The 27,680-nt window shown below is 38.3% G+C and overlaps 1 protein-coding gene and 1 long non-coding RNA gene across 3 annotated transcripts; one reads left to right on the forward strand and one right to left on the reverse strand.

The window, feature by feature from the left end:
* TCTN3 (tectonic family member 3) lies at positions 1–25,768 on the reverse strand. Of its 2 annotated transcripts, XM_042908662.1 has the most exons (14): positions 25,405–25,768; positions 25,118–25,241; positions 24,435–24,553; positions 23,080–23,207; positions 22,735–22,843; positions 22,216–22,331; positions 21,714–21,749; positions 21,066–21,146; positions 19,564–19,689; positions 18,332–18,439; positions 17,839–17,933; positions 17,197–17,350; positions 13,491–13,628; positions 1–891 (listed from the first exon to the last, which is right to left on the reverse strand). In XM_042908662.1, exons 1-14 carry the CDS (start codon positions 25,652–25,654, stop codon positions 655–657), a joined length of 1,821 nt encoding a protein of 606 aa, XP_042764596.1. In that variant the 5' UTR covers positions 25,655–25,768; the 3' UTR covers positions 1–654. The 2 variants fall into 2 exon arrangements, with proteins under 2 accessions (XP_042764596.1, XP_042764597.1); XM_042908663.1 differs by lacking the exon at positions 18,332–18,439.
* A 213-nt stretch (positions 25,769–25,981) lies between these two features.
* Positions 25,982–27,128, forward strand: LOC122202339. The gene is made up of 3 exons (XR_006194602.1): positions 25,982–26,086; positions 26,891–26,950; positions 27,088–27,128. It is a non-coding gene; the product is annotated as an uncharacterized LOC122202339 (long non-coding RNA).
* The last annotated feature ends 552 nt before the right edge of the window (positions 27,129–27,680 follow it).

The raw sequence follows: 27,680 nt of genomic DNA on the forward strand, positions 1-27,680 counted from the left end.
TCTCAATCAGTTTTATTTCCTCTCACCACAGTGGAAGGAAAAATGCAGAAATGAGTGGTAGGGTCATTTGCTAGTGAAAAAAGGGGGACCAGGATTCCACATTCATTTTGGAAACTGACTAGAAACAATCGCTCTCCCCACTCATGCCCAGGCAAAGTGTGTGGCCCAAGGGAGTAGGGAGGGGCCGGATGAAATCTATAGACAGCAGTTTTCTGTGAACAGTCAGCTGCTCTCAAGTCCAGAGGGCATCTATTCCCAAGTTCATCCAGGGGACAGCAGGAGCATGTTCCTTTTTATGTTGGGCCCATGTGTGGCTGTGAGCAGGTGGATGAAGATCTTGCAAAACTTCAGTCACGTACAACACAACCTGAAGGGCTGGAGGAAGGGCTCCTGATGTTCTTCTCAGCTTGAGAAGTAGAGAACCTTATGTGTACTTGGTGGTCTGCACAGTCCTAAGCAGAGAGCCAAGACAAAGATATTTGTGTTGCTTTTCAAAAATCCCTTCTTTCATATACAAACATTCCTTCAGTTAGGTCCTCTGTTATCCTGAATGCTCTCCTCTGGTCATGAGCAGGTAAGGGCCTATTTTGCCAAGATAAGTAGGCTGTCTCAGAACTTCCCATAGGGAAAACCAAAAATCAGATACTTCTTGTTTCACTTGGTCTCTAGCTTGAGAACTCCAAGTACTAAGAGACACAGGATAAGGATGAGAGAGGCTGAACCTTTTTGAGAGTCTACTCCTCTGCTGAATGCTATTTTCAAGGGAAAAAAGAAGTCGAATGGTAGTTTCCAGTCTATTCTGGGTTGGCCCCTTGGAGGCTCTGGCTTCTGGGTAATGTCCACAAAAGTCACAACAGTTGTCAAAGCTACTTCTGCTACTTGTTGGGAATCCTGCAGGAAGAAAACCCAGGACAGGTGAGTGCTTGGTATCCATTCATGTAGCTCTCTAACTTGACTGTTATTATTACTTTCCCTGAAAAAAGACCAAAACCAAATTGCTCTAAGCAAGATATACCTTTTTCTCATATTGGTGCTACATAGTTCTTGTTCTATAATATACAAGGAAATGAATTTCTTAGCAGCAGTCCATGACACCAGAACTGTGAACAGTTACACCTACCTAAAGTCTGAAAGACTGATTCTATAGTTTCCCCCAACTGGGGAGCTGGCTGATATCAGAGAGGCCACATGGCAAAACTGCTGCTGTTACGCTCTTAGCAGCTTCACCTTATCAAGTCCCAGAAGGCTCCAGGCTCTGAAGCAGAACACATGTGGAAGGAGTAGTGGCAATTCTATCCGTCTTCAATTGCAGAAAGAAACGTGAGACTTCAGGAAAAAACAAAGAACTCCGTAATGTAGATAAAAAGCCCATTAGAGTCACAGAATCCCAGGGTCAGAAAGGATCCTCTAAACCACCCATCAATTCAAGTCAAATGAAACAGATGCTCCCAGAAGGGACCTTGTCAAGCTGATTCAAGTATCTGGTCTAATACACATAGCTTTTGGTAGATGTCGTCGTAGCCTGATGACTGGAACATGTTTATCTAAAAAGAATTCCTTTTGTTCTAAGTCTGTGCTTACCAAACTTCTAATTATAATTGGACAGTAAATAAATACCTTGTTGAACCAGAAAGGAGTATTTTCTCCACTTACCTTTGTTTACTCCGATGCTACATATTCTCTACTGTGGTCTTTGGCAACAGTAAATACTAGCTGTGAGAACACAACTTGGAATAACCATTGGAATACTTGGAATACTTGGAATAATACTTGGAATACTTGGAATAACTTAGAATAACCTTTCTAGGTACTTAAAAAAATGGGTATGGGGCCAGTGCTGTGATAATCTTGCAGGTCATATTAATTCTTTGGAATCTTTTTTTAAACAGTGAAGTTCATGAGGGACTTGTCACAGAAATAATGTTACTTCTGAGGCACTGAGAGAACCATATATATTCCAGAACAGTCAGTGTAGGCTAAAGCTGATGAGGGAATCCTGATTCCAGCCAGGCATGGAAGACTGGCTGAAACTAACCAGACAAAGAAAATGGGGAGGATAGGATATAACATGGAGGCACGGATGAGGTAAGGATAGAAAGTGATTCCAGAATGACACCCCCCTCAGTGTGATCATGCAACTACTCCTTCCCCACCTCAACAAGAGATTGGACAATTACACAAGGGAAATTCTGGATTTAGGGACAGTGGGCATAAAGAAGGACAGAGTGATGTACGGAACTAAAAATGGGGAAATTCTTCTGTATAATGAAATCCCTTCCCTCATCTAGTTCCAAGATGCTGACAGATGGGTCTTACATCCATACCCTTCAGTCAGGAATCAAGAGGCTCTTTCATGAAGAAAATGATCAGTTCCAGCAACAAGACAAAAAGATAATGACATCTGGCAGTTCTATAACCCCAAAAGCAACTGCACCAAACTGCTCTACTGTGAAGGTCACCAGTCAGCAAATCTCACTCATGATGATCACAGAGCTTTCAATGAGCTTAACAGCTTACTTTTATGTTAGACAGCTAGAGATTGCCAGATGTATGGGGGAAGCTTCTCACATTAAAGAGAAAAACTGTACATTGGTACCTGGGTGGTTCAGTTGGGTGAGTGTCCGACTTTGGCTCAGGTCACAATCTCGCAGTTTTTGAGTTCAAGCCCTGAGTTGGGCTCTGCGCTGACAGCTCAGAGCCTGGAGCCTGCTTCAGATTCTGTGTCCTCCTCTCTCCCTACCCCTTCCCTGCTCACACTGTCTCTCTCTCTCTCTAAATAAATTAAATAAATAAATAAATAAATAAATTAATAAACATTAAAAATATTAAAAAAAAAAGAAAAACTGTACCAAATGAGAATAAACAAACTCAGAGGAAACAAAGAAAGATGAAGATGAGAAGTTGTTAAGATCTTTACTTTTATTTTTTTAAAAGTTTTATTTAAGTAATCTCTACAACCCAGCATGGGTCTTGAACTCATGACCCTGAGATCAAGAGTTGCAATCTCTTCCAACTGAGATAGCCAGGTGCCCCAGATGTTTAAATATATAGAAGAAAAGGATATTATGAAATGAAACAGAAAATAAGCGCTCCTAGATATTAAAAATGTGAGAGCCAAAAAAAAAAAAAAAATCAGTAAAAAGGTTAAAAAATAAAGTTGAGGAACTCTTCTAGAAAGAATAAAAAAGTAAAGAGATAGATAATATAAAAGAAAAAAAAATCAGAGAACCAATCTAGTGACTCTGTAACAGATTAATAGGAGTTACAAAAAGAGAGAACAGAGAAAATAGTTGGGGGGGGGGGGTCTGATTATTAAAAAAATAGTGAAAATTGAAAATTCTCAGAGTAAAAAAAAACAAAATTGTTTGGTATAATTAAAAATGAATGAAGGAAAAAACCTGTCCAAGGGCATAATATTATAGAAGCTTCGGACTACTAGGAGCAAAAAGATCTTAAAATGGCTTCTTGTGAGTGAAAATCTAGAATGCCTGGTCAGGTGACCAATCATAATTGATATGATAATGATGATGGTTGAATAAAGCTATCCTTAGACATGTGAATTAAAGAAAAAATGTACATGTGCATTTTTTTTTCCAGAGGTTATGAGATTTTGAGCTCCACAAAACAAGAGAGTAAACCAAGAAGAAAAAAGTAGTGTCTAGTAAACAGTGAATCTTAACATAAGAAGCAGGAGGAATTCTAGGATGACAGGAAAGGAAAGTTCCATAACAACTGCTGGGCAGTAACTCGTTTACACTACCTCAGGTAACAGAGGTCGCCATGAGGAAAACACATAGGAAAAAGTAGAACTGATAACATCATATGGCAAATTCAACTGTTTAGAAAACTGCATTGAGAGAGATTTTACGGAGATGTTGGAGAGTGTGAGACGTTTTCGCCTTTAGCTCAAAGAAAACTAAAACAATGATAATAATTTCAGAATGAATAAAAAATTTTACAAAAATTTAATGAGTTGGCTCAGCATATTTATAAAATCATAATAATGAGACACTGAATATTGATTTAATAAAGTTTTTTTTTTTAGACAAATATAGTCTTTTTAAATGTTTTTGTTTTTTTTTTAATGTTTATTTTTGAGGGAGAGGGAGTACAGGTGGGGGAGGAGCTGAGAGAGACAGAGACTGGGGATCCAAAGCAGGCTCTGTGCTGACAGTAGTGGAGAGCCCTATGTGGGGCTCAAACCCATGAACCATGAGATCATGACCTGAGCCCAAGTCAGATGCTCAACTGGCTGAGCCACTGAGGTGCCTCTGATTTAATAAAATATTTTGATGTAATAAAATATTTTGATGTAAATAATAAAATATATTGGGAGAGTGGTGGGAGGAGAAAAACAGCTAAACTCATCTACCAAAACAAGAATTCAATAGATAACCTATAAACTCATGATCCGGGAGGTAATTACTCAATATTGCTTAGAATCAAGGCCAGAGGGGATATAACATTTTAGTTTTTGTTAAGATATCCTCTTTTCTGGCATTTTTTGACTTTAAAAACATGTATTATTTTGATAAATTACACAATTACTAATTAATTTGATAATTTATACCATTATCCAGCATTAACCCAATCTGCAGGGGAACTCTGAAATATAAGGTAGGCTTCACGGTCCCAACAAGTTGTGTTGTCTCAACCCAAACAAAGTAAGGAAGCAAGGGAGGTGAGTTTTTCTTTTCTTTTCTTTCCCTTTCTTTCTTTTTAATTTTAGAGAGAGAGAGAGTGCCAGTGGGGTAGAGGGGCACAGGGGGGAGAGGGGGAGAAAGGGAGAGAGGGAGAGAGGGAGAGAGGGAGAGAGGGAGAGAGAGAGAGAGAGAGAGAGAGAGAGAGAGAGAGAGAGAGAGAGAGAATCTTAAGCAGGCTCCATTCTTCGTATGAAGCCCATTACGGGACTCCATCCCATGAACCATGAGATCATGACCTGGGCCAAAATCGAGTCAGACTCAATGGACTGAGCCACCCAGGCGCTCCAAGAGCTGGGATTTTCTATTCCTGTATCCTTCAGTCATTGGTTAAGGGCCATTTGGGAGATGTGTATTTCAAGGCACTTTACAGGTAAAGTGGGTCTAGTAGCATGAGGGCAGTCTTTCACAACAGACATAACAAAACACAACAGAAAGGGGAAGAAAACCTTAGGCATACCCACCAAATTAAAAAAAGGAGAAGGTGAAAAATAGAAAGGTAAGTGCAGAAAGCAAAATTACATTTGGTAGTCAACAGGGTATCACATATAAAATAGAAAAGAAATGAATGGGATGCCTAAACTGAAAACATATCCATTATCCTTGACTCATTCTCCCTCAACCTCTGTATCCAAGCAATCAAATCCTATCTGTGACACCCCTAAATCTCCTGAACTCTACTTCCTGCAGCCCTCACAGCCTCCACCTGGGCCCAGCTATCAGTGTCTCCTGATGAATTTCCATAACAGTATTCTAAATTTCACCTCAGTATTGTCCTTCACTTTCCATAAGCAGGGATGATGTTTATCTTGTTTACCACACTTTACCTAGAGCAGCAACCATGGTATTTGGCACAAAATAGGCACTCAATAAAGTTTTTTTTTTTTTTTTTTTTTGACAAATGAGTAGAGGTATTTTGGATAGGACACTAATATAAAGTAACAAGAGATAATAAATCATAAGGAAAAAATTATGCCATAGCTATTTAATAGTAAGTACAAATCACTTTGACCCCTTATCCCTCCCACAACACCCTAATTAGGATCCTTAAAGTTTGTGCTTCCTTCCTTCCTTATTTGTTTATAAACTAATATTTCAAATTAAATGCTTACTCTTCATATATTAAGAATATTGCCTCCATAATTGTGTGGAAGTTTGGAACAAACACCATCTAATGGTCCAATACTTAAAAGGAATTTGAATGCACTTATCAGGTCATTGGATAATACTGAATGTTACCGACTCATTTTAGAATTTGTGTTTTAGTACCACATGAAGAACAAGGTTTTTAAGTTCAGTGTGTTATACGTAAATTTTGAAGACTAAAGTTTTTCTGTTTGCATTTTATCTTTTTTTTAAGTTTATTTATTTATTTTGAGAGAGAGTGTGTGAGCAGGGGAAGGGTAGAGAGAGAGAAGGAGAGAGAGAATCCCAAGCAGGCTCCACACTGTCAGTGCAGAGCCCCATGCAGGGCTCAAACTCAGGAACCATGAGATCAGGACCTGAGCCGAGATCAAGAGTTGGATGTTTAACTCCGGGTGGACTGAGCCACCTAGGCGCCCTCTATTTGCATTTTAAAAGTGATGTATAAGCAAAATTAGAGAATTCACTGTTTAGTGAATGTGTAGCAAGGACACTGGGGAAAAAAAAAACAATACTCAAAGTCTAGTCATCCCCTTTCTCTTATCAAAACAAACAAAAGACACATAGCCAAGTTAGCACAGTTCTTTTACTGTGGATCCAGTTCTGTTATGTATGGTTAATTTATTTCTGCCTTAAACTATCATATTTTATGATATTTACTTCAGAAATTACCATCAACAATTCTGTTTTAACACTTTGGGAGGTTTAGGAGCTTTATTTGTTTCAATCCAGTTTATATTGAGCGAAATCCTTTGTCCCCAAATAAGATTTACTTTGTAACAATATGAAAAGTTCAGATTAGGTTTTGCTTGGCTTTGGTGATAAGAAGTACACCCGATATATTACTGTATTACATCTTTATAATCACAAATTATATCTTTATTTTTGAGAGAGAGACAGAGTGCGAGCAGGGAAGGAAGAGAGATAGATGGAGACACAGAATCTGAAGCAGGCTCTAGGCTCTAAGCTGTCAGCACAGAACCTGATGCGGGGCTTGAATTTACAAACGGCAAGATCACGACCTGAGCCGAAGTCAGACGCTTAACTGACTGAGCCACCCAGGTGCCCCCAAACCATTGTATGTTAATCCTCTATGTCAAATCATTACAAATGAAAAGAAACTATCATTATTAGAAATAGAGCCATGAATACCATCCCTTAGATTTATGTTTTTGTAACTACACATTTCATCAGCTAGAACTATGAACTGGAACAAATTCATCTTTGCTCAAGTGTGTAATTCATAACTGAGCTCTGAGAGCTCTTTATTCTACATACAAGAACCTTGTCAGAAACATTTATTGCAAATATTTCCCCCGATCAGTGGCTTTTATTTTCAGCTTTCCTGTGTCTTTTTAACTTTTTATTGTGGTATAATTTGTGTACAATAAAATGTACACATCTTGTTTGGTTCAATGAGTTTTGACAACTGTATATGCTGTATAGCCCACACCCAAAACAAGATCTGCAATATATCCATCATTACAGAGGGTTCCCTTGTGTCTCTTTCCAGTCCATCTCCCAGAAGCAACCACTTTCTTTTATCACTAAAGATTATTTTTGCCTGTTCTTATACTTTGTATAAATGGAATCTTAAAATATTATTTTTGTGTTTAGATTCTTTCATTCAAGACAAATGTTTCTGAGGCTCATCTATACTGTTTTGTGTACAAGTAATTCATTGTTTTATTGTAAGAATTCCATTGTGTGAATATATCACAATTTTCCCATTCTCCTGATGATGGATATTTGGATTATTTTCAGTTTTGCGCTATTATGAATAAGGCTGCTATGATCATTCTTTATAGGTCTTGTTTTGGACATATGTTTCAATTTCCTTTGGGTAAATACCAAGGAGTAAAATTGCTGAGTCACAGGGAAGATGAATATATAAAAGACTAAATGGTTGTACCATTTTCATCCCCATTAGCAATGTGTGAAAACTGAGATTTCATGTTTTGTCTTATTGATTTTAGTTATTCTAGTAAGTATTATACTTAATTTCCTAGTGAGTGCTATCTCATGGTTATAATTTGCATATCTCTAATGACTAATGACTTTGAGCAGCTTTTCAAGTTTACTGGCCATTTGTTTATTTCCTTTTGTGTAATATCTGTTCAATTTTTCCATTTTTAGTTAATTAATTTATTTTGGTCCTTGATTTATTTGTAGGCATTCTTTTTATATTTTGGATATTAATCTTTGGTCAGATAATGCACTTGAAAAATATTTTCTACCAAACTACAGCATGCATTTTCATAGAGGTGTCTTTGATTAGCAGTTATTTTAAAGTTTGATAAAGACCTATTTATCAAATTTTTAGTTTTATGGTTTGATATTTGTTTCTTATTCAAGAAATAATTGCCTAATTTAAATGTGCAAAAATATCCTCCTATGTTTCCTTTAAAGCTTTGTGACTCTGGGTTTTATATATAGGTTTACGATGCAAGCATAAGTACTTTTTGTGTATGGAGTCAATTCATTTTTTCCCCTATGTTTATTCAGTAGTTTCAGTTTTATCCAGTTGTTTCAGTACCAACTATTTTTTAAAAAGTCCTTTTCTCATTGAATTGATTTGATTTGTGGATCTATTGTTGGACTCTATTTTGTCTCATTGGTCTATTTGTCTTTCCTTAAAAAAATTTTTTTTAATGTTTATTTTTTGAGAGAGAGAGAAAAACAGTGTGAGTGGGGGAGGGGCAGAGAGAGAGGGAGACACAGAATCCAAAGCAGGCTCCAGGCTCCGAGCTATCGGTCAGCACAGAGCTGAACGCAGGGCTTGAACTCACGAACTGCGAGATCATGACCTGAACTGAAGTTGAACGCTTAACCAACTGAGCCACCCATCCACCCCTATCTTTTAAAAAAAAAAAAAAATTTTTTTTTAATGTTTATTTTTGGAGGAGAGACAGAGCATGAGAGGGGGAGGGGCAGAGAAAGAGAGACACAGAATCCTTAGCAGGCTCCAGGCTGTGAGCTGTCAGCACAGAGGCGGGGCTTGAATTCAAGAACTTCGAGATCATGACCTGAGCCGAAATCAGACACTCAATTTACTGAGCTACCAGGTGCCCCCATTTGTCTATCCTTATACCAGTACCACACTGAGATTTAGAGTATATCCTGAAATCAATAGTTAAGTCCTCCAACTTTGTTCTTCTTTTTCAAAATTGTTTTGGTTATTCTCTTTGCATTTTCATATAAATTTTAGAATCAGGTTGTCCATTTCCACAAAAACGCCTGCTAGGATTTTGGGGGGTTTGCATTCATTCTGTTAGATTCATTTGGGAACAGATTATCTCAATGCTGAGTCATCTTCTCCATGAACATGGTATATTGCTTCATTTCTTTAGGTCTCCTGAAATTTCTCCCTATAATGTTTTATAGTGAATAGGTCTTTTGCTCTTTTGCTAAATTGGTTCCTAAGTATTTTATATGTTTTCCATGTTATTGTAAATGAAACTGAATAAATTCATCTTTAAAATAACATCTAGTTATCTCTAGGTGTTTTCCTAGTGACTTCAAGAAAGTTTAATTACAGGGGCGCCTGGGTGGCTCAGTTGGTTAAGCGACCGACTTCGGCTCAGGTCATGATCTCGCAGTTTGTGAGTTCAAGCCCTGTGTCGGGCTCTGTGCTGACAGCTCAGAGCCTGGAACCTACTTCGGATTCTGTGTCTCCCCCTCTCTCTGCCCCTCCCCTGCTCACGCTCTGTGTCTCTCTGTCTCTCAATAATAAATAAATGTTAAAAATTTTTTAAAAAAGGAAGTTTAATTACAAAAGCAGTAAATTATAACAAAGTTAAGACTATTGGTAAGTAAAAATGAGAAATAAAAACACCATATTTCCATCTCTAAGAATACCAGCATTAACATTTATATCTTGACCTATACATACCTAGATCCATATATATGTTTTTAACCATGTGAAATCACATTGTTCAGGCTGCTTAGAAGTTTCTTTAAAAAAAGAAAAAGAACCTCTACCTTTTCCTGTTAGTATTTCTTTCTAAAATGTAGTCCATACTCAAGTTTCCCAACTATTAGAAAATGTGATTTACAATTGTCCAAATCAGAATCCAATGCAAAAAAATGAACTGTATCTGATTGTTTATTCATGAGTTTCTTTTAATCTAACACAATCAGATATGGTGATTTCTATTATGATGATTAGAACTTATTTAACTATAAAGCATATTGTAAATATCCATGTAAAGGTAATTTTTCCTCATATAAGTACATGATCTTTAAGAAGTTAGCTGGTATCTGATATTAATTATGATTTTGGGGGTGGGGGAGAGGGGAAAGTGGGTGATGGGCATTAAGGAGGGCACTTGTCGGGATGAGCAATGGGTGTTGTATGTAAGCCAATTTGACAATAAATTATATTTAGAAAAACATAATTTTAGGAGAACTAATGATTTAAATAAAGTGAAGGAAATAATTTCTAAAAAAAATAATGAATTATTTATGTACAATACTCTGCTAGATAATGTACACATTAGTTCTCCATGTTTTTTGGGGCCAAATATATATTTGAGGGAGAAGCCAATTAAAAATTTTAAATTCCCTCAGTATTTTAAAGATGTCAGTGAAATTATCAAGATTTTCAAATGAGTCAAACAGAACTAATACGTTAAAGAATAAATGTGGTTAAACATTATGTATCAGGGAGACACCTCAAGTGGGTATACATTTTAACATATGGAACAATGAGCATAACTTTCAAAAGTTCTTAAAAAAAGGTAAAAAGAAAACAATCCAGTCAACTAAGTAAGGTTCTTCTATAAAGACTATTAAGAAGTACAGAAAGGGGTCAAGTACTTCTATAGTCTTATCATTTGTTAAGAGATAAAGGCAAATGGTGGTTGATTGATCCCTGAAAAGGAAAGACTTCAGTGATAGAAACTTTACAGACTGTCACAGTGATCCAATGGTGATGATATTCTCTAAGACCTCAATAGGTAAGAGAAATCCCAATCCAGCCACTTCCTAGCCCTTTCCTTTAAAGCAACTGTTTCTAAAATCAAGTATATTTCATTTTTATTTAGTTTAGTGTTCTTTACCTTTCCTAGTATAGATCTTGGCTTGGCTTCAAGAAATCAATAAATCCCTTGAAACTATATAAAGAATATTGCATGTCTGTGCATTTTTCTAGTAAGTGAATAGTTTTCAACAGATTCTTAGTGGGGTCCTTAAGATTAGAAACCACTAAAACAGATTGGGAGCTTGACTGGCAGTTATTCTAGTATATGCTATTTGACTGAGATATAGAACACTGCCAACTTTCAGTTATAATGAATAAAATAAATTAGTAAATAAAACAATAGAATTAGCTTTAAAACGTAGTCAGAAATGTATTTTTTTCTTTTTTTTTTTTAATTTTTTTTTTAACCTTTATTGATTTTTGAGACAGAGAGAGAGAGCATGAACGGGGGAGGGTCAGAGAGAGAGGGAGACACAGAATCTGAAACAGGCTCCAGGCTCTCAGCTGTCAACACAGAGCCTAACGTGGGGCTCGAACTCACAGACTGTGAGATCATGACCCGAGCCGAAGTCGGACGCTCAACCTACTGAGCCACCCAGGCACCCCCAGAGATGTATTTTCTAAAAGTGTTTTTCAAATTGTAAATTATGACTCGTTAGTGTCTAGCATTAAGAAAAGAACAGAACAGGGCGCCTGGGTGGCTTAGTCAGTTGAGCGTCTGACTTCGGCTCAGGTCATGATCTTGCAATTTGTGAGTTCAAGCCCCGTGTTGGGCTCTGTGCTGACAGCTCAGAGCCTGGAGCCTGCTTCGGATTCTGTGTCTCCCCCTCTCTCTGCCCCTAACCCACTCGCATTCTGTCTCTGTCTCTCTCAATAATAAAAAATAAATAAACATTAAAAAAAAAAAAAGAACAGAATAAACTACAACAGAATAGACAACATCACATTGTGCATTGCATAAAAACATTGTTTTATATTTCATTTTTATATATGTGTGTGCTAAAAGGTAGATTGTTGTAAAATACATAGAGACTAGTAATTTCAGTTGCTTCTGTGGAAGGGGCAAGTTTCTCAAGTCAGCCCTTAAGGTGAAAATTTTTGTATAGTCACAATTCCCTTTGCAAATCCTTTAAATCATCCTAAGTAAAGGCACATGATTTGGTATATCCCATACCACTTCTCAGTAAGTTCAACACAGTTAATTTTTGCACCATGACTGGAAGAGATACTGTCTTCAGTTATACATGAATGAAGCACAACTGAAGTTTTCAATTGTCAACCAATTAGACCAGTTAGATGTGACTGACTGCAAAGTGTGATTTTGCAGAGGGGGCAAACTAACCCAAAAAGCCAACTTCTACTAAATACTAGAAAAAAGATAATGATTAAAATATCTAGATAAGAGATAAGCCACTGGGTAGCTTCCATGCCTAGGAGAACAAGAGATTCAGAGAGAAAAGAACAGTCCTGTGGGTATCTTCCCAAACTTGCAAATAAATACAGTTTAGAAAAACAAAACCATATGTTCAGTGCAGGATCTCTAACTGATTAAATGAAGCTTATAGAAGTAGTGCTATGTTATTCAGTAATACAGAGAAAAAATGGAGTGCCTTCACTAACAGTTTCTGGTAACCTGAGTTTTAACCCCATTTATAGGCATAGAGAGCTAAGGTACTCAACTCTGTCGTAAGAAGGAGCTACAGATATTTTACTTCTGGCCTACATGCAGTCTCTAGTTCATTTCTTTTCTGGGATGTAAATGCAATGACATGTAGATAATAATTTCAGTTAGTTTTAAGTATCATTAAAAGTTGATACACTGGCATGCCAATTTATATGTGAATCAGTTCACCAGATCTTAATCATTTCTCTGTTTTTGCAATTTTAAAGCTAAGGATTATATACTAAATCCAAGGCAGATGTTAAAGTGGCTTAACACACATCATAAGCAATAGGTATATGTTTACTGCACTACTAAAATTATTTATCTTAATGGAATGCGATCAACTAAGAACTGATGACTACAAACTAGCCACAGCAATATCTCTTTAAGCAATCAACAGGCTCACAGACTCTGATAAATGTGTGACTATCATACTGAATGCACAGTTATGGAAAATGTTCTCTGTGGTTAAATCAACTGGTATAGAAACACTGGTATGATAATTTTTTAAAAAGTTTATTTATTTATTTTGAGACAGAGACAGCATGAGTAACGGAGGGTCAAAGAGAGAGGAGACAGAAACCTAAGCAGGCTCTTTGCTGCCAGTGCAGAGCCCAACATTGGGCTCGAACTCACAAAACCATGAGATCATGATCTGAGCCGAAACCAAGAACTGGATGCTTAACCAACTGAGCCACCCAGGTGCCCCACACTGGTATGATAATTGCAATGAAATTAACCTATAAGATAGTCTGGGTTCAGGAAATTAAAAAAGAAAACAAACTGGGGAAAAATATATACACTGTATTTATCATGACAACATGCTAATTTCAATAATCAGGCAGGGAGGTTGACTTGAAAGTTGTATCAGCTCTCTCTAACCAAATGTTGGCTGGTAGCATAAATTGGCTCTCAATGTTAAAAAGTGATCTGCTTCTCATATAGCTGGTAAGACCATGTAGGCATTTCAAGGCTTAGTAGTACTTTATGAGCCATAACTTACCTTTATAGACTGGCACTGGTATAGGAATCGGGCTCCTGACACATGAGCTTGTGGGTTGGACTGGAGGCCTGTATATGCCCACAATACCTGGATCTCCAAGGAAACTGGTATGACACAGCAGGGAGTACAATGCATAGCCTGTAGAAGGGTAAAGAAGCATCTGCTTGAATTGCTGATGGTTGCCTACAGTCAGTTACCATGCATTAAGTAGCCATTGTTTCTTAAAAATTATACACAACAAAGGAGGTAATAGGACTTAGAGAAAGAACACAAAAGTTCACAATAGACCATACTATTGTCCTTGATCTTAAAAAAATTAATATTCTAAAATGGAAATGACTAATATAGAGATTAATAAAATGTGAACCCACGTACAAGGGTTATAAGAAGTGCTCAGTAGCGGTGCATGGTGCTGTGGACTGCCAAAAAAAAGCCGTTTCTGGCTGAGGATGGCTTCACGGGACTGGGATGAGTAATGTGTGACTGGAAGAAATGGTGATTAAAGGAAAATTCAGGTAGAGAGATGGCACATAAAGAGGTGTGGAACTAGGGGTGCCTGGGTGGCTCAGTCGGTTGAGCGTCCGACTTTGGCTCAGGTCATGATCTCACGGTTCATGGGTTCGAGCCCCGCATCAGGCTCTGTGCTGACAGCTCTGAGCCTGGAGCCTGTTTCAGATTCCGTGTCTCCCTCTCTCTCTGCCCCTCCCCCACTCATGTTCTGTCTCCTTCTGTCTCAAAAATAAACATAAAAAAAAATTTAAAAAAAAATAGGTGTGGAACTAGACCAGCACATGATGTCATGGAGGGATATTCACTGATTAATTTGAATAATAGTTACTGAGTGTCTTCTATGTGCCAGGCATGATGGAGGCACTGGCCTTGAGCAGACCACTTGACTAAAGCAAAGGATTTGTACCCAGAGCAGTGAAAGGTAAAGGAAGACATTTCAGGGTTAGATTATGAAGTCCAACTCCAGGAAGATTAATTCCAAGAGGTAAGAAGGATTGCCGGAAGTGAGGACATCAATCGGGAGGTTACTATAACCTAGCAGACACAAGGCACTATCCTCAAATATGCCTTGTGCTTTCCTAGCTTCATACCTTTTTAGAGTAAGGCTCGGACACTGGCAATAATAATACAGGAATGGGGGGAGACAGACAGACCATATTTAAGCTTACTTTATTCAGTAACTAACAAACTGTTTCCCAAAGTGACTGCATCATTTGCAGTCCCATCAATAATGTCCGAGGGTTCCAGTTTCCACACACCCTTGCCAACACTCATTAGTGTCTCTCTTTTAAGAATAGCCATCCTCATGGGCGTGAAGTAGTATCTCGTAATTTGGCATTTTCTTAATGGCTAACAATGTTGAGTCTTTCATGTGTTTGTCCCAGATATTTTAAAACATCTTTCTTTTCATTTATTCTACATTAGGAATATTTTCCTATGTTGTCAAATGTTCTTCAAAAATGTGATTTAAAAATACAAATTGTAGGCTTAAGGCAAAAAAAAATAATAAAGAGTAGTTCCAGTATAATCTGAACCTTGTCACTAACCATCCTCTTCCTGTTCTCAGCTACAATCACCCCAAACCACACTTCCTCTGTAGGGCTCTGTGGGAGATTTACAAGAACTCGATTTGACTTCAGTTGCCCAAAGCCTGGATCGAGTACACGTGTTTACTTACCCCAAGACTTTTTAAAAGGAAAGAAGTATATAAGGAATAAAGTCATAATAGTGCTGCAGAAGAGAAAAGGGAACTTTCAAAATAATCTCTAAAGAGAAAGGCATTTCAAAGTCTGAACCAAAACTGAAAGGTTAAATAAAAAAAGTAAATTGATATCTTTCACAATATAAAAAAAAATACCAGAAACAAAGTCAAAAGACAAATGACAAACTGGGAAAAAATATCTGCAAATCATACCAAAAGAGTTCATTTCTCAAATTTGCAAAGATTTCCTATAAGCCATAACACAGTAATTCAATAAAAATGGACAATATAGATAGATAATAGTGAATAAAATACAAATTGTTCAACCATATATCAAAATACTCAACCTTACTCACAGTGAGAGAAAAATAAAACTACACTGAGATACTAATTTTCACTTATGAAAAAAGATTGAAAATTTTTATGACATAGTATTAAAGAGGCTTAGGGGAAAAAAGCAGTGTCACAGATGAATGATGGGACTGTAAATTCGTGCAACCTGTATGGGGAATAAATTGATAATATTTATTAAAATTTTAAATGCATATACCTTTGATCTAGCAATTCTACTTCTAGAAGTTGTCATATAGGTTTATTCTCTCATGTATGAAATGTTGCCTGAACCAGGATACAAAATGCTGCATTGTGTATAACAGCAAAAGACTGAAAACAACTTGAATGTCTACCAAAAACTCTGCATAAATAAATTATGGTTCGTCCATGTAATGGAATATTATGCAGCCATACTGTGCAAAGAATGAGGAAGCACATTATGTACTGATATGGACCACACTCTATGATCAAGTGAGAAAAGCAAGGTGTAGGACAGTGTCTACAATGTTATATCACGTGGATAAAAAAAGTACAAGAGTATATACTTGTGCGAGCATGCAGTACCTGTGGAAGGAAAGAAACTAGTAATTTCAGTTGCTTCTGTGGAAGGGAAGAGCTGTCTGAGACAGATTTTTATTTTGTACTTTTTGAATTTTTAGCCAAGTATATGTATTACTTATACAGAAAAATAAAATTTTAATATATATATTTTAATACTTATTCATTTTTTTGAGAGAGAGAAAGAGACAGAGCATGAGTGGGGGAGGGGGAGAGACAGGATGGAGACACAGAATCTGAAGCAGGCTCCAGGCTCTGAGCTGTCAGCACAGAGCCCATTGTGGGGCTTGAACTCACAGACCGTGAGATCATGCCCTGAGCCGAAGTCGGAGACTTAACTGACTGAGCCACTTGGGTGCCCCAACAATTTAAAATTTTAAAAGAAAAGAAAAGAAAATTAAAGGTACAGCTGAGACTAAAGTGAGAAGATAGGGGGTTAGGCAAAAGAGGAAGAAGACAGAATAGTATAGCAGATTTACTTATGTCACTTGAGCTGGAGTCCAGAAACACACTTGCTGGCACTGATCTAGTGGGCCACCAGGAAAAGTGCAAACAGAAACAGCTAAGTGAGTTTCCTTCTAGGGAAGGGGGTGTTGGGGTTTTCACTCTTCATTGAATTCAATGAATTCAATTGAATTCATTGAATTCAATTCAAACCATTATATACATGGTTTGAATTTTTAACCTATTAATGTATTTTTATTAAATATAAATATGTAAACTTTTGTAACAGAAGGAAAACACAATTTCAACCTCAAAGAATCTGTGTTAATCAAACATTCAAGAATATAAGAGAATATCTGAAATATATACTTTCTCTTACCATAAGTAAGGTTGATTTTGAACCACAGAACAATCTCTAGATTTTCTACCTTCAAATTTTTTTCCAAGTAAGGAAAGTAAGTTAGGTATAAACCTAACCTGAAATAATAACTTCAAATGGCATGATTTTTTGTAGTCTTCCTTTTGTGACAACTGCATTATCTTCCTTCTATGAGGGTCACATCATCTTTGGAAACAGGGCTGGTTTTAATTTTAATATCCACAATTTTCAAACAAAAGGGGAAAGTGAGTTTCTGTGAGAACGTGTATTTCTCTCCTTACTGAAACACTGCAGTTCCTGCTGAGAATCCTTGTCCACTCTCTCTTTTGGGCTGGGTCAGCGTTACCAAAGATGGCAACATGTTCTGGGCTGGTTTTTCCATGAAGAGTCTGATAAATTTCCTGCTGTAAGTGGCTGCAGTTCACCTTTTTCGGCCTGAAATGAAACACCATGGAGGCTGGAGTTCAATGCTAACATACTGATCCAAATGTTAAAAATAATATTATAGGAGCACCTGGGTGGCTCAGTTAGTTAAGTGTCCTACTTCAGCTCAGGTCATGATCTCACAGTTCATGGGTTCAAGCGCCACATCCATTCTGAGCTGACAGGTCAGAGCCTGGAGCCTGCTTTGGATTCTGTGTCTCCCTCTCTCTCTGCCCCTCCCCCGCTTACACTCTGTCTCTTAAAAATAAATAAATGTTAAAAAAAATTTTTTTGAATATTACAAAATAAATTGGAAGAAATAATCCTTATTAGTAGGTATAAGAGACTGTTAGAAAACTTTTAGCAATATTACTATTATATAGATTATAAAACTACTCCTAACTAGCATTGTCATTCAAAATATAAAAGTTGTCCTTATCAACATATTCCCTACAGAGAGAGGCAAAATTGTGGGAAATGATGTGGAAGCAAAGAATTACCTGAGCTTGCATCCAGATATTGCATTCACTCCAAATTGCACTTCATGTTTCTTAACAGAGCAGATTCCATCACCCTGGCTCTGCAAGAGGGTCATCTGAGGTGGAAAGTGATGGTCAAGGAGAGTTTAACAGAAGAAAAAGAAGGCAGATTGGAAAATTTATGCTCTTATTATTCCTTTAACACTGTATTTTGTTATTATCATAACATTGTTCGAGTTACAAATTTGTTTTTTCCCTCTAGTAGTTAAAAAACACAAGAGACAATTACTATTTTCCCCCAAATGTCTAACCACACACCAGTATATAACTATTTCCTTAAAACAAATACCTTCAGCTTTTGGTAGCAACGACTTTGAGAATATAACGTATTAATGGTTTGGTAAAGGAAGTCCTGAATACCTAAAAAAATCAGGGGACCTCAGAATTGGCAAACCCAAAAGATCAGCAGCTGCAGCTTTTCTGCAAGAGACTACCCAAGTCCCAAAAAGGATACAGAGTGACTTTTATCACCAGTTAGGGCCAAAAGTGGCTTCCCAACAATATAGCCAGGATTTCCACTTCTAGGACCGGTAAGAGAAGCAGCTGTGCTCTGTTGAAAAGCCTGCACAAAGAGCGAAGAAAAGTCACTTGCACAGAAAAGCATGCTCCACTGTGTGGCTTCATACCCTTCTCTATGGCATTGCAGAAACTTAGCAGCACTGAACAATCTGGCTCCCTCACACAGTGGAGTATTTTGCAGAAATTTCTACTCCCCAACATCTTTTACTTTTCCATTCACTATAATAGGTCCCAAGTGATCTGCATATTGAAATTCACTGTATGCTACTCCTACCAAGGATTACAACCAAGGATCTACCAACCTTTTGTTTCTCAAAAACTTCTATCAGTTAAGGAATTTAAACTTAATTTAGAAATATCTTTTAATTAATATAGACGTTCCAGTGATAAACTGTGAGAGACATGAGACTTGGTTGATCATTTGAGGGCAGAGTTGAGAAGAAACCAGATTCTGCTGGGGTCAAAAGAAAGTAGAAAAAGGCAAAAGAGTGGGTGATGGGCATTGAGGAGGGCACCTGTTGGGATGAGCACTGGGTGTTGTATGGAAACCAATTTGACAATAAATTATATTATATATATATATATATATATATATATATATATATATACACACACACACACACACACATATATATAAAGAAGAAAGCCAAAAGATCGTGATCAAGATTGGAAAATTAGATTAAGTGGGAAATGAATAAAATGCTAAATGCCATCACATAATAATTTGACATGTTTATAAATACATATAGGCAAAAATTCATTATAAGCACCTAAATAGTACAGAAATATAAAGAGTAAAAGTAAAAAACAAACAAAAACTTGCCAAATGCCCAGATATATGAGAAAAGCTAGTTAAAGAATTTCTATGGGAGGTTGGCTGAGTTTATGATTCAAAGTGACTATTTAAAAAAAGAGTTTGGATTTGAGACTAAAGTCCTGCTTCATTGGGGCCAGATAGAGAGTCACAGAAACTTTACTGGATAAATGTTGTTGAATCTCTATCACTTGTAGTTAAATTATGGAATAGCAAATGTTGAGGCCTCAGTTGACAGACTGAACTAGGCCTTCATATTCTTAATCTATTTTGCATGCATCAGAGAAGCCCAGGAACTATTTCTAACCCAGTATTTCTTGCCCTCTCAATCCATATAGAAGAAGGGCCCTAACCCTGAAGCGAATGAGGAAATGTTGCTGTAAGGAAGTGTCTGGCTCCACAGTCAGGTTGGTTTGTCCAAAACTGACAGAGACTTTCTGGATTCCAAAAGTCCCATTGGTCTCTATCTCATAGATGACCTGAAATACAAAAGTAAAATCAATTAATAAAATTTATTTATTCACTCATTTATTCATCTATTTAGAGTGCATGTGTGAGAGGGGAAGGGGTAGAGGAAGGAGAGGAAATCTCAAGCAGGCTCCATACCCAGTGTGGAGCCTGATGTGGGGCTCAATCTCATGACCATGAGATCATGACCTGAGCCAAGAGTTGATCGCTTAACCAACTGAGCCAACCAGGTACCCCTAAAAATTATTTAATGGGCCAATTATACAGAAGATTTTCTGTCTTTAAAAGTTTTATTATAACTAAATGAGCGTACAGCATAGTGAATACAGTTAACAGTAGTATATTTATATTTGAATGTTGCTGAGAGTAGATCTTAAGTTCTCATTGCAGGAAAAAAATGTGTAACTATGGTAATGAATATCAACTAAACTCAACTGGTGATCATTTCACTATATGTGTGTGTGTGTATGAAATTATCATGTGGTATACTTAAATAAATATATATATATATATATGAAATTACCACCTTGTGTACCTAAAATACAGTGTAACATATGAAATTATCATGTGGTATACCTAAAACTAATACAATGTAATATGTCAATTATATCTCAATAAAAGAAATAACTGAACGAGGGAAACTAAACAAGTAATCTTAAAAATGCTAAACACAAATACCATGAAAAGATAAAGTAGACTTCATATTATATCTACACATGCAAAAAGATACTGGATCTTTGAAAGGGTTTTGAAAGGGTTTGAAAGGGTTTGAAAACTCTTTGACAGGGTTCATGGGAGAAGTGAGTTTATGGTAAGGATCAAAAGGGAAGAAAAATGAGTTCTAATTGTGTGCAGAGAAGATGAGTAGAGAGGGGAGCATGGAAAGGACACCAGGTTTACTTGATTCTCCCAATGTCTGAGGATGAATGAAGACAGTAGCTGGAAATGGAAGTCATAAGCAATTGAAGGTAACCTTAGATTTCTGAGAAGACTTTAAAATGATGCTTAAGACAATTCTTCCTTCTGTAGCTTGATTAAAAGGGAGAATAGAGGAAAAGAAGTGGACTCCTCTATTTCAGATTTTCAGATGATACTAGTTTTTTTCAGGAGAAGAAAATGTGGTATGAACTATAATAAACTGCCAATAGGTAAAGATAGAAAAGTCAGAAGTAATCTTAGTCTTTTGGGTGTGAAATATGGGAGAAAGGCAGCAATGGAAACTGAAACATGGTAGGAGGAAGGTGATGGGCTCAGCTTTTGACATGTTAAGTTCCATGCACAAAAATTCCTGTGGGGTTGGTCTGGTACTTAATGGAAGATGAGGCACCTCTGGTAATGCTGATCAACAACCAACAAACAGTCCAGAATCTGAGATCAGCATCCTTACCTGGGAAACCACATTCTGACAAATGTTTCCAGACAAGAGAGGAGAACCAGCCTGTGAGACAAGGGTTACAGGAACCTGGAACTAGCAAGGAGAAGAAGTGAATCAACTGAGATTGAAAGCAGTATTTTCTCTTCTAGCTACATATTATATTGAAATGAGTATTTTTCATTTTTGATCACCACCTTCCTCTCTCCTTCCCATTGCCAGCCTACAACTTAAGATTAAAAAAAAAATCATTTTGAATCAGCACTTCTCAAAACATATTTCTCAGGTCCTTAATTTTACTGGATATAAAATAAAGGTTCTATGGTCAAATAAATTTTAGGAATACTATATCTGGTATTCCCCTTAGAGAGTACCAGGGTCCTGTAGCACATTAAAGACTCCAAGAAGACCCCTCTAAATATAATGTTTAACTTTACTTAACCCAACGTTTCTGAAACTTATCTAACACCTTGTGAATTTTTATTTCATGTGATGCTTATTAATCATAAAGAACTTACATGGGACAATGTTTTACGTCCACACCTAACAGTTTGATACATCACACACAGATTTCCTTTCACAACTACAATCTAGACTGAAACTGCCTCAGATGCAAATGGACCAAATAGTCTCCTTATTCTTTCCTGATAAACAACGTCATACCTTCGTATTCTGCAGATCAGTCATACCTCTTGGAACCTAGAATAAGAGAACAGCAAGAACTGTGAGTGTGCGTAGACCTCAGAGAAAATTTCCAGGACCTTGTGGTTTCACATGTGGGGAGGAAAAATTAACATATTAGAATGATTCTTCTCTTCCACCTGACTCTTCTTAATACTAAAATGCCATGAGTAAAGCTGAGGGGAGATTGGACTGTGACACGCCTGCTCTGAGCAGAGCTCTACTGAATGGCAAAAGCAAGAGGTTTTGGTGAAATAGTGAAATGATATCCCCTCCCACTGTCCAAGCCAATCCCATTAGCCAGGAGGGTAGAATCTCTTATCCTGGATGTATATCCTCAATTCTTCCATCTTTCTTTAGATGACAGGGTTTTTGGGCCATCTGCCTTTTTTGTAGCTCTTAGGCATTCTGACTTTCAGTTCAGTGCTTTTCCCACAACCCAAATGGTGGGAAGCATGTTGAGTTGGAGGGTAGGGGACACCACCTTTAAGACTGTGAAGTTATAATAAGAGGCAGCATTGAGGGCTGGATCCAAGGTGCAGCTATTTGCCAGGTTCTTGAAGAAACGAGCACAGGTTGTACTTTTACTCTCCAGGAAACCTTAGGACACAAAGAATTAAGGGAGTGATAAAAAAGAAAGTCTATTTTCTTTTTATTTAAAACAACTTTTTTTAGGGTTTTTTTTTTTAAACGATTTCTAAGAAAGCCTATTTTTCATTTTTATTTTCTTTAATTTTTTTTTAATGTTTATTTATTTTTGAGAGAGAGAGACAGACAGAGCGTGAGTGGGGTAGGGGCAGAGAGAGAGGGAGACACAGAATCCGAAGCAGGCTCCAGGCTCTGAGCTGTCAGCACAGAGCCCAAAGCGGGGCTCGAACCCACGAACCATGAGATCATGACCTGAGTCGAAGCTGGATGCTTAGCTGACTAAGCCACCCAGGCACCCCCAAGAAAGCCTATTTTAAATTGAACAAAAAGGTTGGCACTTTTGTTTTGGACTCACCCGCAGGATTGCTCTCAGCACAGAGCCCCCCAGCACCAACTCCGGCAGGCTGCCTCAGCAAGCTGATTACAGACCACTTGGGGAAATATGTCAAAATGGGATCCCCAGCCTGAATAAAGTACAGTATAAATTTATCCACAGTGAGATTGGACAGAACTCTACCAGAAAAGAAAAAGTAGAAACAAAAATTAACTCAATGACTTGTTAATATGGACAATACTGCCTTCAAAAAGAGTTGACAATGGTTTACCTAGTTGCAGCGGGGTACCTCAAAGATACCCCGTCAATTGTCAGCTATGAGGGAAAAACCACACCAAACAATCCCATCCCTATCCCCAGGCTCACCCTGTAAAAAGGTGGTGGCGACTGGGTTTGGAATGTTGAAGTGAATGATTCGCCTCCAAACTCTGTAGCCAAGGCCTGGAAGTTGGTTGCATTGATCTTTTGGAGCTTCTGGAAATAGTTTAATCTTGCTAGGATGTTTTTTTTTGTTTGTTTTTTTTTTAATGAAAAGGGGTTTAGATAAAAGAAAAACATTTATTTTAAAATATCTGGCATGCCAAGTAACTACTTAAAAAATATTATTGGGGTATAATATATACATAGCAAAGTATGCAAATGCACTCATCTTAAGAATAAACTCAAAAGGTTTTTTACATATTTATATACTTTTATTCCCGCTACTCAGTGTAAGTTATAGAACATTTTCCCAGAAAACTCCCAATCAATAACACTCCACTTTCAAAGACAACAAGTGTGATTTTTATCGCCTTCTATTTTGTGTGTAATCTGTTAAAGGAATTATTGTTTTACTACTGACACCTAAGATAAGAATACAGCCAATGAATACCAGTCAGTTCCATGTCCTTAATGCCAGGAATGTGAGTGATTAGCAGACTGCGATGAAGACAGGAGGTTAAATAACGTTCACATTTGCCCCATACCAGATGAGTCTCTAGTACAACAAAAAGGTACTGTTTCCGTCAGAACATGGCAAAGCTAGAGACAACATTCAATTTGTCCTCTCCTTCCTGTTTCTTCTTCTTCTTTTTTTTAATGTTTATTTATTGTTGACACAGAGAGACAGAGCATGAGTGGAGGAGGGGTAGAGAGAGGGAGACACAGAATCTGAGGCAGACTCCAGGCTCTGAGCTGTCAGACCAATGAGGGACTCAAACTCACGAGCTGTGAGATCATGACCTGAGCCGAAGCCAGAGGCTCAACCGACTGAGGCGCCCAGGCGCCCCATCCTTCCTGTTTCTTCTAAACCTCAACTGACCAGTCCTGATAATAATGTTTCCACCTCTCAAGTAATTGGCTTTATGTTTCCTTCCTTTCACTTCATAATGTCTACATTTAAAATTTCAGACACTCCAAAGTGGTATATTTTGTAACAATTCTATAACTTATATTAAACAAACATGTAAATCTATCTAAGTTCCTGTAGCCAGCTCCTTATGTCTAACAGGGAGGACTGAACTTAAAGTTTTGTACAGGTTTTCTGATCCACAGCCAATAGGGCATAAGAAATCGCAAACGTTCACTACTAAGAGAAAGAGAGGGAGCAAGTGGAGAGGTAGAAGAGGGCAGATGATGGAAATTCAACAGAAAAAAAAAGTTAAAAAAAAAAAAAGTCCATACATAAAGCCAACTTTCAACAAATGTTAGGTAACATGAACAGCCAATACATTTCTACTCACAGTTGTTCACAAGGACACAAAACTGCCTTACTCCACCTGAATCCATGAAAACTCTCGAAGGAAATGGGGAATTACTCCTGAAGATAAGAGAGTTGTCCACACACATCCAACTCGAAGACCTGAGAGGAAATAGGACGAAGAAGAGATACATTTAAAAAAAATTTTTTTAACGTTTATTTATTTTTGAGACAGAGAGAGACAGAGCATGAACGGGGGAGGGGCAGAGAGAGAGGGAGACACAGAATCGGAAGCAGGCTCCAGGCTCTGAGCTGTCAGCACAGAGCCCGACGCGGGGCTCGAACCCACGGACCGTGAGATCTTGACCTGAGCTGAAGTCGGAGGCTTAACCGACTGAGCCACCCAGGCACCCCGAGATACATTTAGAAGTGGAGGGTTTGGTCCAAAGGACGTGCCCCATGGATGTCAGTCAATGCCTAAGAGAGGCCTCCTTGGGCATCCATAGGACAACACAAAGGTCCTATTCTATCGGAGGGTCCTACTCTAGAGAATCCGAGGAGTAACTTCACTCCTGGGAAAAACCAAGGTAATTCCCCTTACAGAAGTGGAAGTGGGGGTGGAAGGCAGGAAGGATAACTCCTCCTACTTCCTAACATGACTTATTACAATTAGACCCTACAGGGTCTCAATCTCCTTTAGGATTCTACCGGCACACGGCAGCTCACCTCACGCTGCCCGGAAGGCAGAAGGAGAAAACTGTCCTCGGATGGAGAAGGTAGCAGTCCCTGTCGCAACAGCAATTTATGTCGCAGGTACCAGGAGTCAAGTCACAGACACAGACCGGTAAGGCTATGAAGGTAAAGCAGAGGGAATGGGGTGAGGATTCCCAAACTTCCGAGCGCGAATTCCCATCTTGCGACAGTCCCACTCCTCACTTAGTGGCAACCCACTTTTTCCACAGAATTTTAGATCTAAGGCAGTGGTTTTCCATCCCCACATCTCCTCCCCTCACCTGGGAAGAGGTCTACGGTCCCATTCTCAGGTGCAGAGGGGGTCACTACCGTAGGGCCCACCGTAGAGATTCCAGGCACAGGCCAGGGAGTTTCAGATCCCTCCGAGGATTGAAGGGTCCCTCCAGGCGACGCTGGCCCCACGTCCGAAGGGGTGGGTGCAGCCCCTGACGGAGAGGAAGGCTGAAGCCAGACGCCCTCGGGAACCATCAGGAAGAACACCTGCAGTAGCATGAGCTGCGAGATGCACATGGGGGCAGTCAAGACCCCCACGAGTTTAAAGTGGGTTTCAGCGATCCCGAGGCGCGTCGGGGGAGGATGGTGGAAGGAGTCGCATCGCGTCTGACGTATTCCGCATGCACCTGCTCATTGGCTCATGGTTACGGCCGAGAGTTTTTCAGCCAATAGAAAGCGGCGTTGTTACAGCTCTTTTAACAGCTTTTAGTGTGCGCTCTCCTCCTTAGGCCGGCCGCGCCCCGCCTCCGTCGCTTGGTAACGGCCAAACTCTCGGAGGAGCCCTTGCCCCTTCTCTCCGCTAGGTGACAGTAGAAGGTCAGCGGAAAGACAGGTGGCTTGGAGTGTGGCGCCGGCGTCGCGGCCCACAGGACTGGGCCTTCCTCGATAGAGGGAAACCCTAGAGGCTGGGACGAGAATTGTACATCTCTTCCACCCGGGGTTCTGAAGGTGAGAAACTCTTTCTAAGGAAAAATAATGATCTCAGGGAAGAAAATACACTGAAGTTCATATATACCTTAAAAAAAGTCACCTCTAAATATTGTATTTTTTGGAAACAGAAAGATTCGGCTTCTTAAATTTTAACATTGAGAAATATTAAAAAAGTTAAACCTCAATAAATGTTGTAATCGTTACCTGTGGACTGTGTAGCTGTTATTAGAAAAAATGAAGAAGGGGGTGAAAATGGGGTGGGAAAAAAATGTGAGAAGCGAGGGAGAGAAAGAGTAAGGAAAGGAGAGACAGATTTTCTAGAAGAAGCAGGGATGGAAATAGCCAAAGGAGAGAGAAGAAAAATTAGTTTTTGCTATTATAGTCGCCACTTTTTGTAGCCCTCTTGGGAAAGTTTTGGTCTTTCCCAGGAGTGGCAGTGTTTTCTTCTCATTCTCTGAAACCCCATCTGATAGAACGTTCTGCAATGTTGGAAATCTTCTCTATCTGCATGTTCAGTGCTATATATGTGGCTATATATATTCAGGCTATATGTGGCTACTTTGACTTAGGAGCTGAATTTTAAAATTTTCATTAATTCAAAGTTAAGTAACTACATGTGATTAGCAGCTACCATTTGGACAGTGCAACTCTGGATGATCAAAATCTTGCTCCAACTAAGACCCAATGTTTTCCTCAGTCTGCACAGGTCTGACATCTGTATTATTTCAGTTGCTTATTTTGGAGGTAGAAACTGAGATCTGGTAGGAGTTACTTAAAATCTGGTATACTTACCTAACCTCTAGCCACTACCTCCTTTTCCAGGTGAAAAACATAGGCAGATAAATTTTAGGATCCCTGACCTTTCTCACATTCTCTGACAAGGTATTGATATTCTACTGTTTTGAAGTCAGTAGCTAAATGTGTGTCTGTGGTACAAATGTTCTCAAATGTATTTTTATTTAGTTATTTACTTAGTTTTTATTGAAGTGTGGTTAACATAAATGTTACATTGGTTTCAGGTGTACCACATATTAATTCAACAATTCTATACATTATCCTGTGCTCACAATGGTAAGTGTAATCACCATCTGTCACCCAACAACATTACGATATTACTGATATACCTATGCTGTACTTTTCATCTCTGTGACTTATTTATTTTATAGCTGTAAGTCAAATATATTTTCATGTGATTGTGTGATGGACTGCTAGAAGAAACATGCATATTTGTGTTTGGGCATAAAGCATTTATCTACCTTATTAGTAATTTCTGGATGAAAGGGCAAAGTTTAGATCATTCAAATTATATGTATTTACTAGAACATAAACACAAACCAGGGAGTTTTGTCTCTTTTGTTCACTGATATATCCCAGGCCTAGAATGGCACCTAGGACATGTTAGATGTGCATTAAATATTTTTCTTTTCTTTTTTTTAATGTTTATTTATTTTAGAGAGAGAGAGAAAGACAGAACATGAGCAGGGGAGGGGCAGCAAGAGGGGGAGACACACAGAATCCGAAGCAGACTCCAGGCTCTGAGCTGTCAGCACAGAGCCTGATGTGGGGCTTGAACCCATCAACTGTGAGATCGTGACCTGAGCTAAAGTGGGAC

The sequence above is a fragment of the Panthera leo genome, chromosome D2 (assembly GCF_018350215.1).
Source record: "Panthera leo isolate Ple1 chromosome D2, P.leo_Ple1_pat1.1, whole genome shotgun sequence".
In the NCBI taxonomy this organism is placed as follows: Eukaryota; Metazoa; Chordata; class Mammalia; order Carnivora; family Felidae; genus Panthera; species Panthera leo.

What these genes read in the sequence shown, in the direction of transcription:
- TCTN3 (XM_042908662.1), bottom strand. Translation starts at nt 25,654, where the DNA reads ATGTGCATCTCGCAGCTCATGCTACTGCAGGTGTTCTTCCTGATGGTT. An exon ending in ATATCTGGATGCAAGCTCAG is followed by an intron (nt 17,351 to 17,838) that starts GTAATTCTTTGC and finishes GTTTCATTTCAG; the next exon opens with GCCGAAAAAGGTGAACTGCA. An exon ending in GCAGGAACTGCAGTGTTTCA is followed by an intron (nt 13,629 to 17,196) that starts GTAAGGAGAGAA and finishes ACCCTTCTACAG; the next exon opens with GCTATGCATTGTACTCCCTG.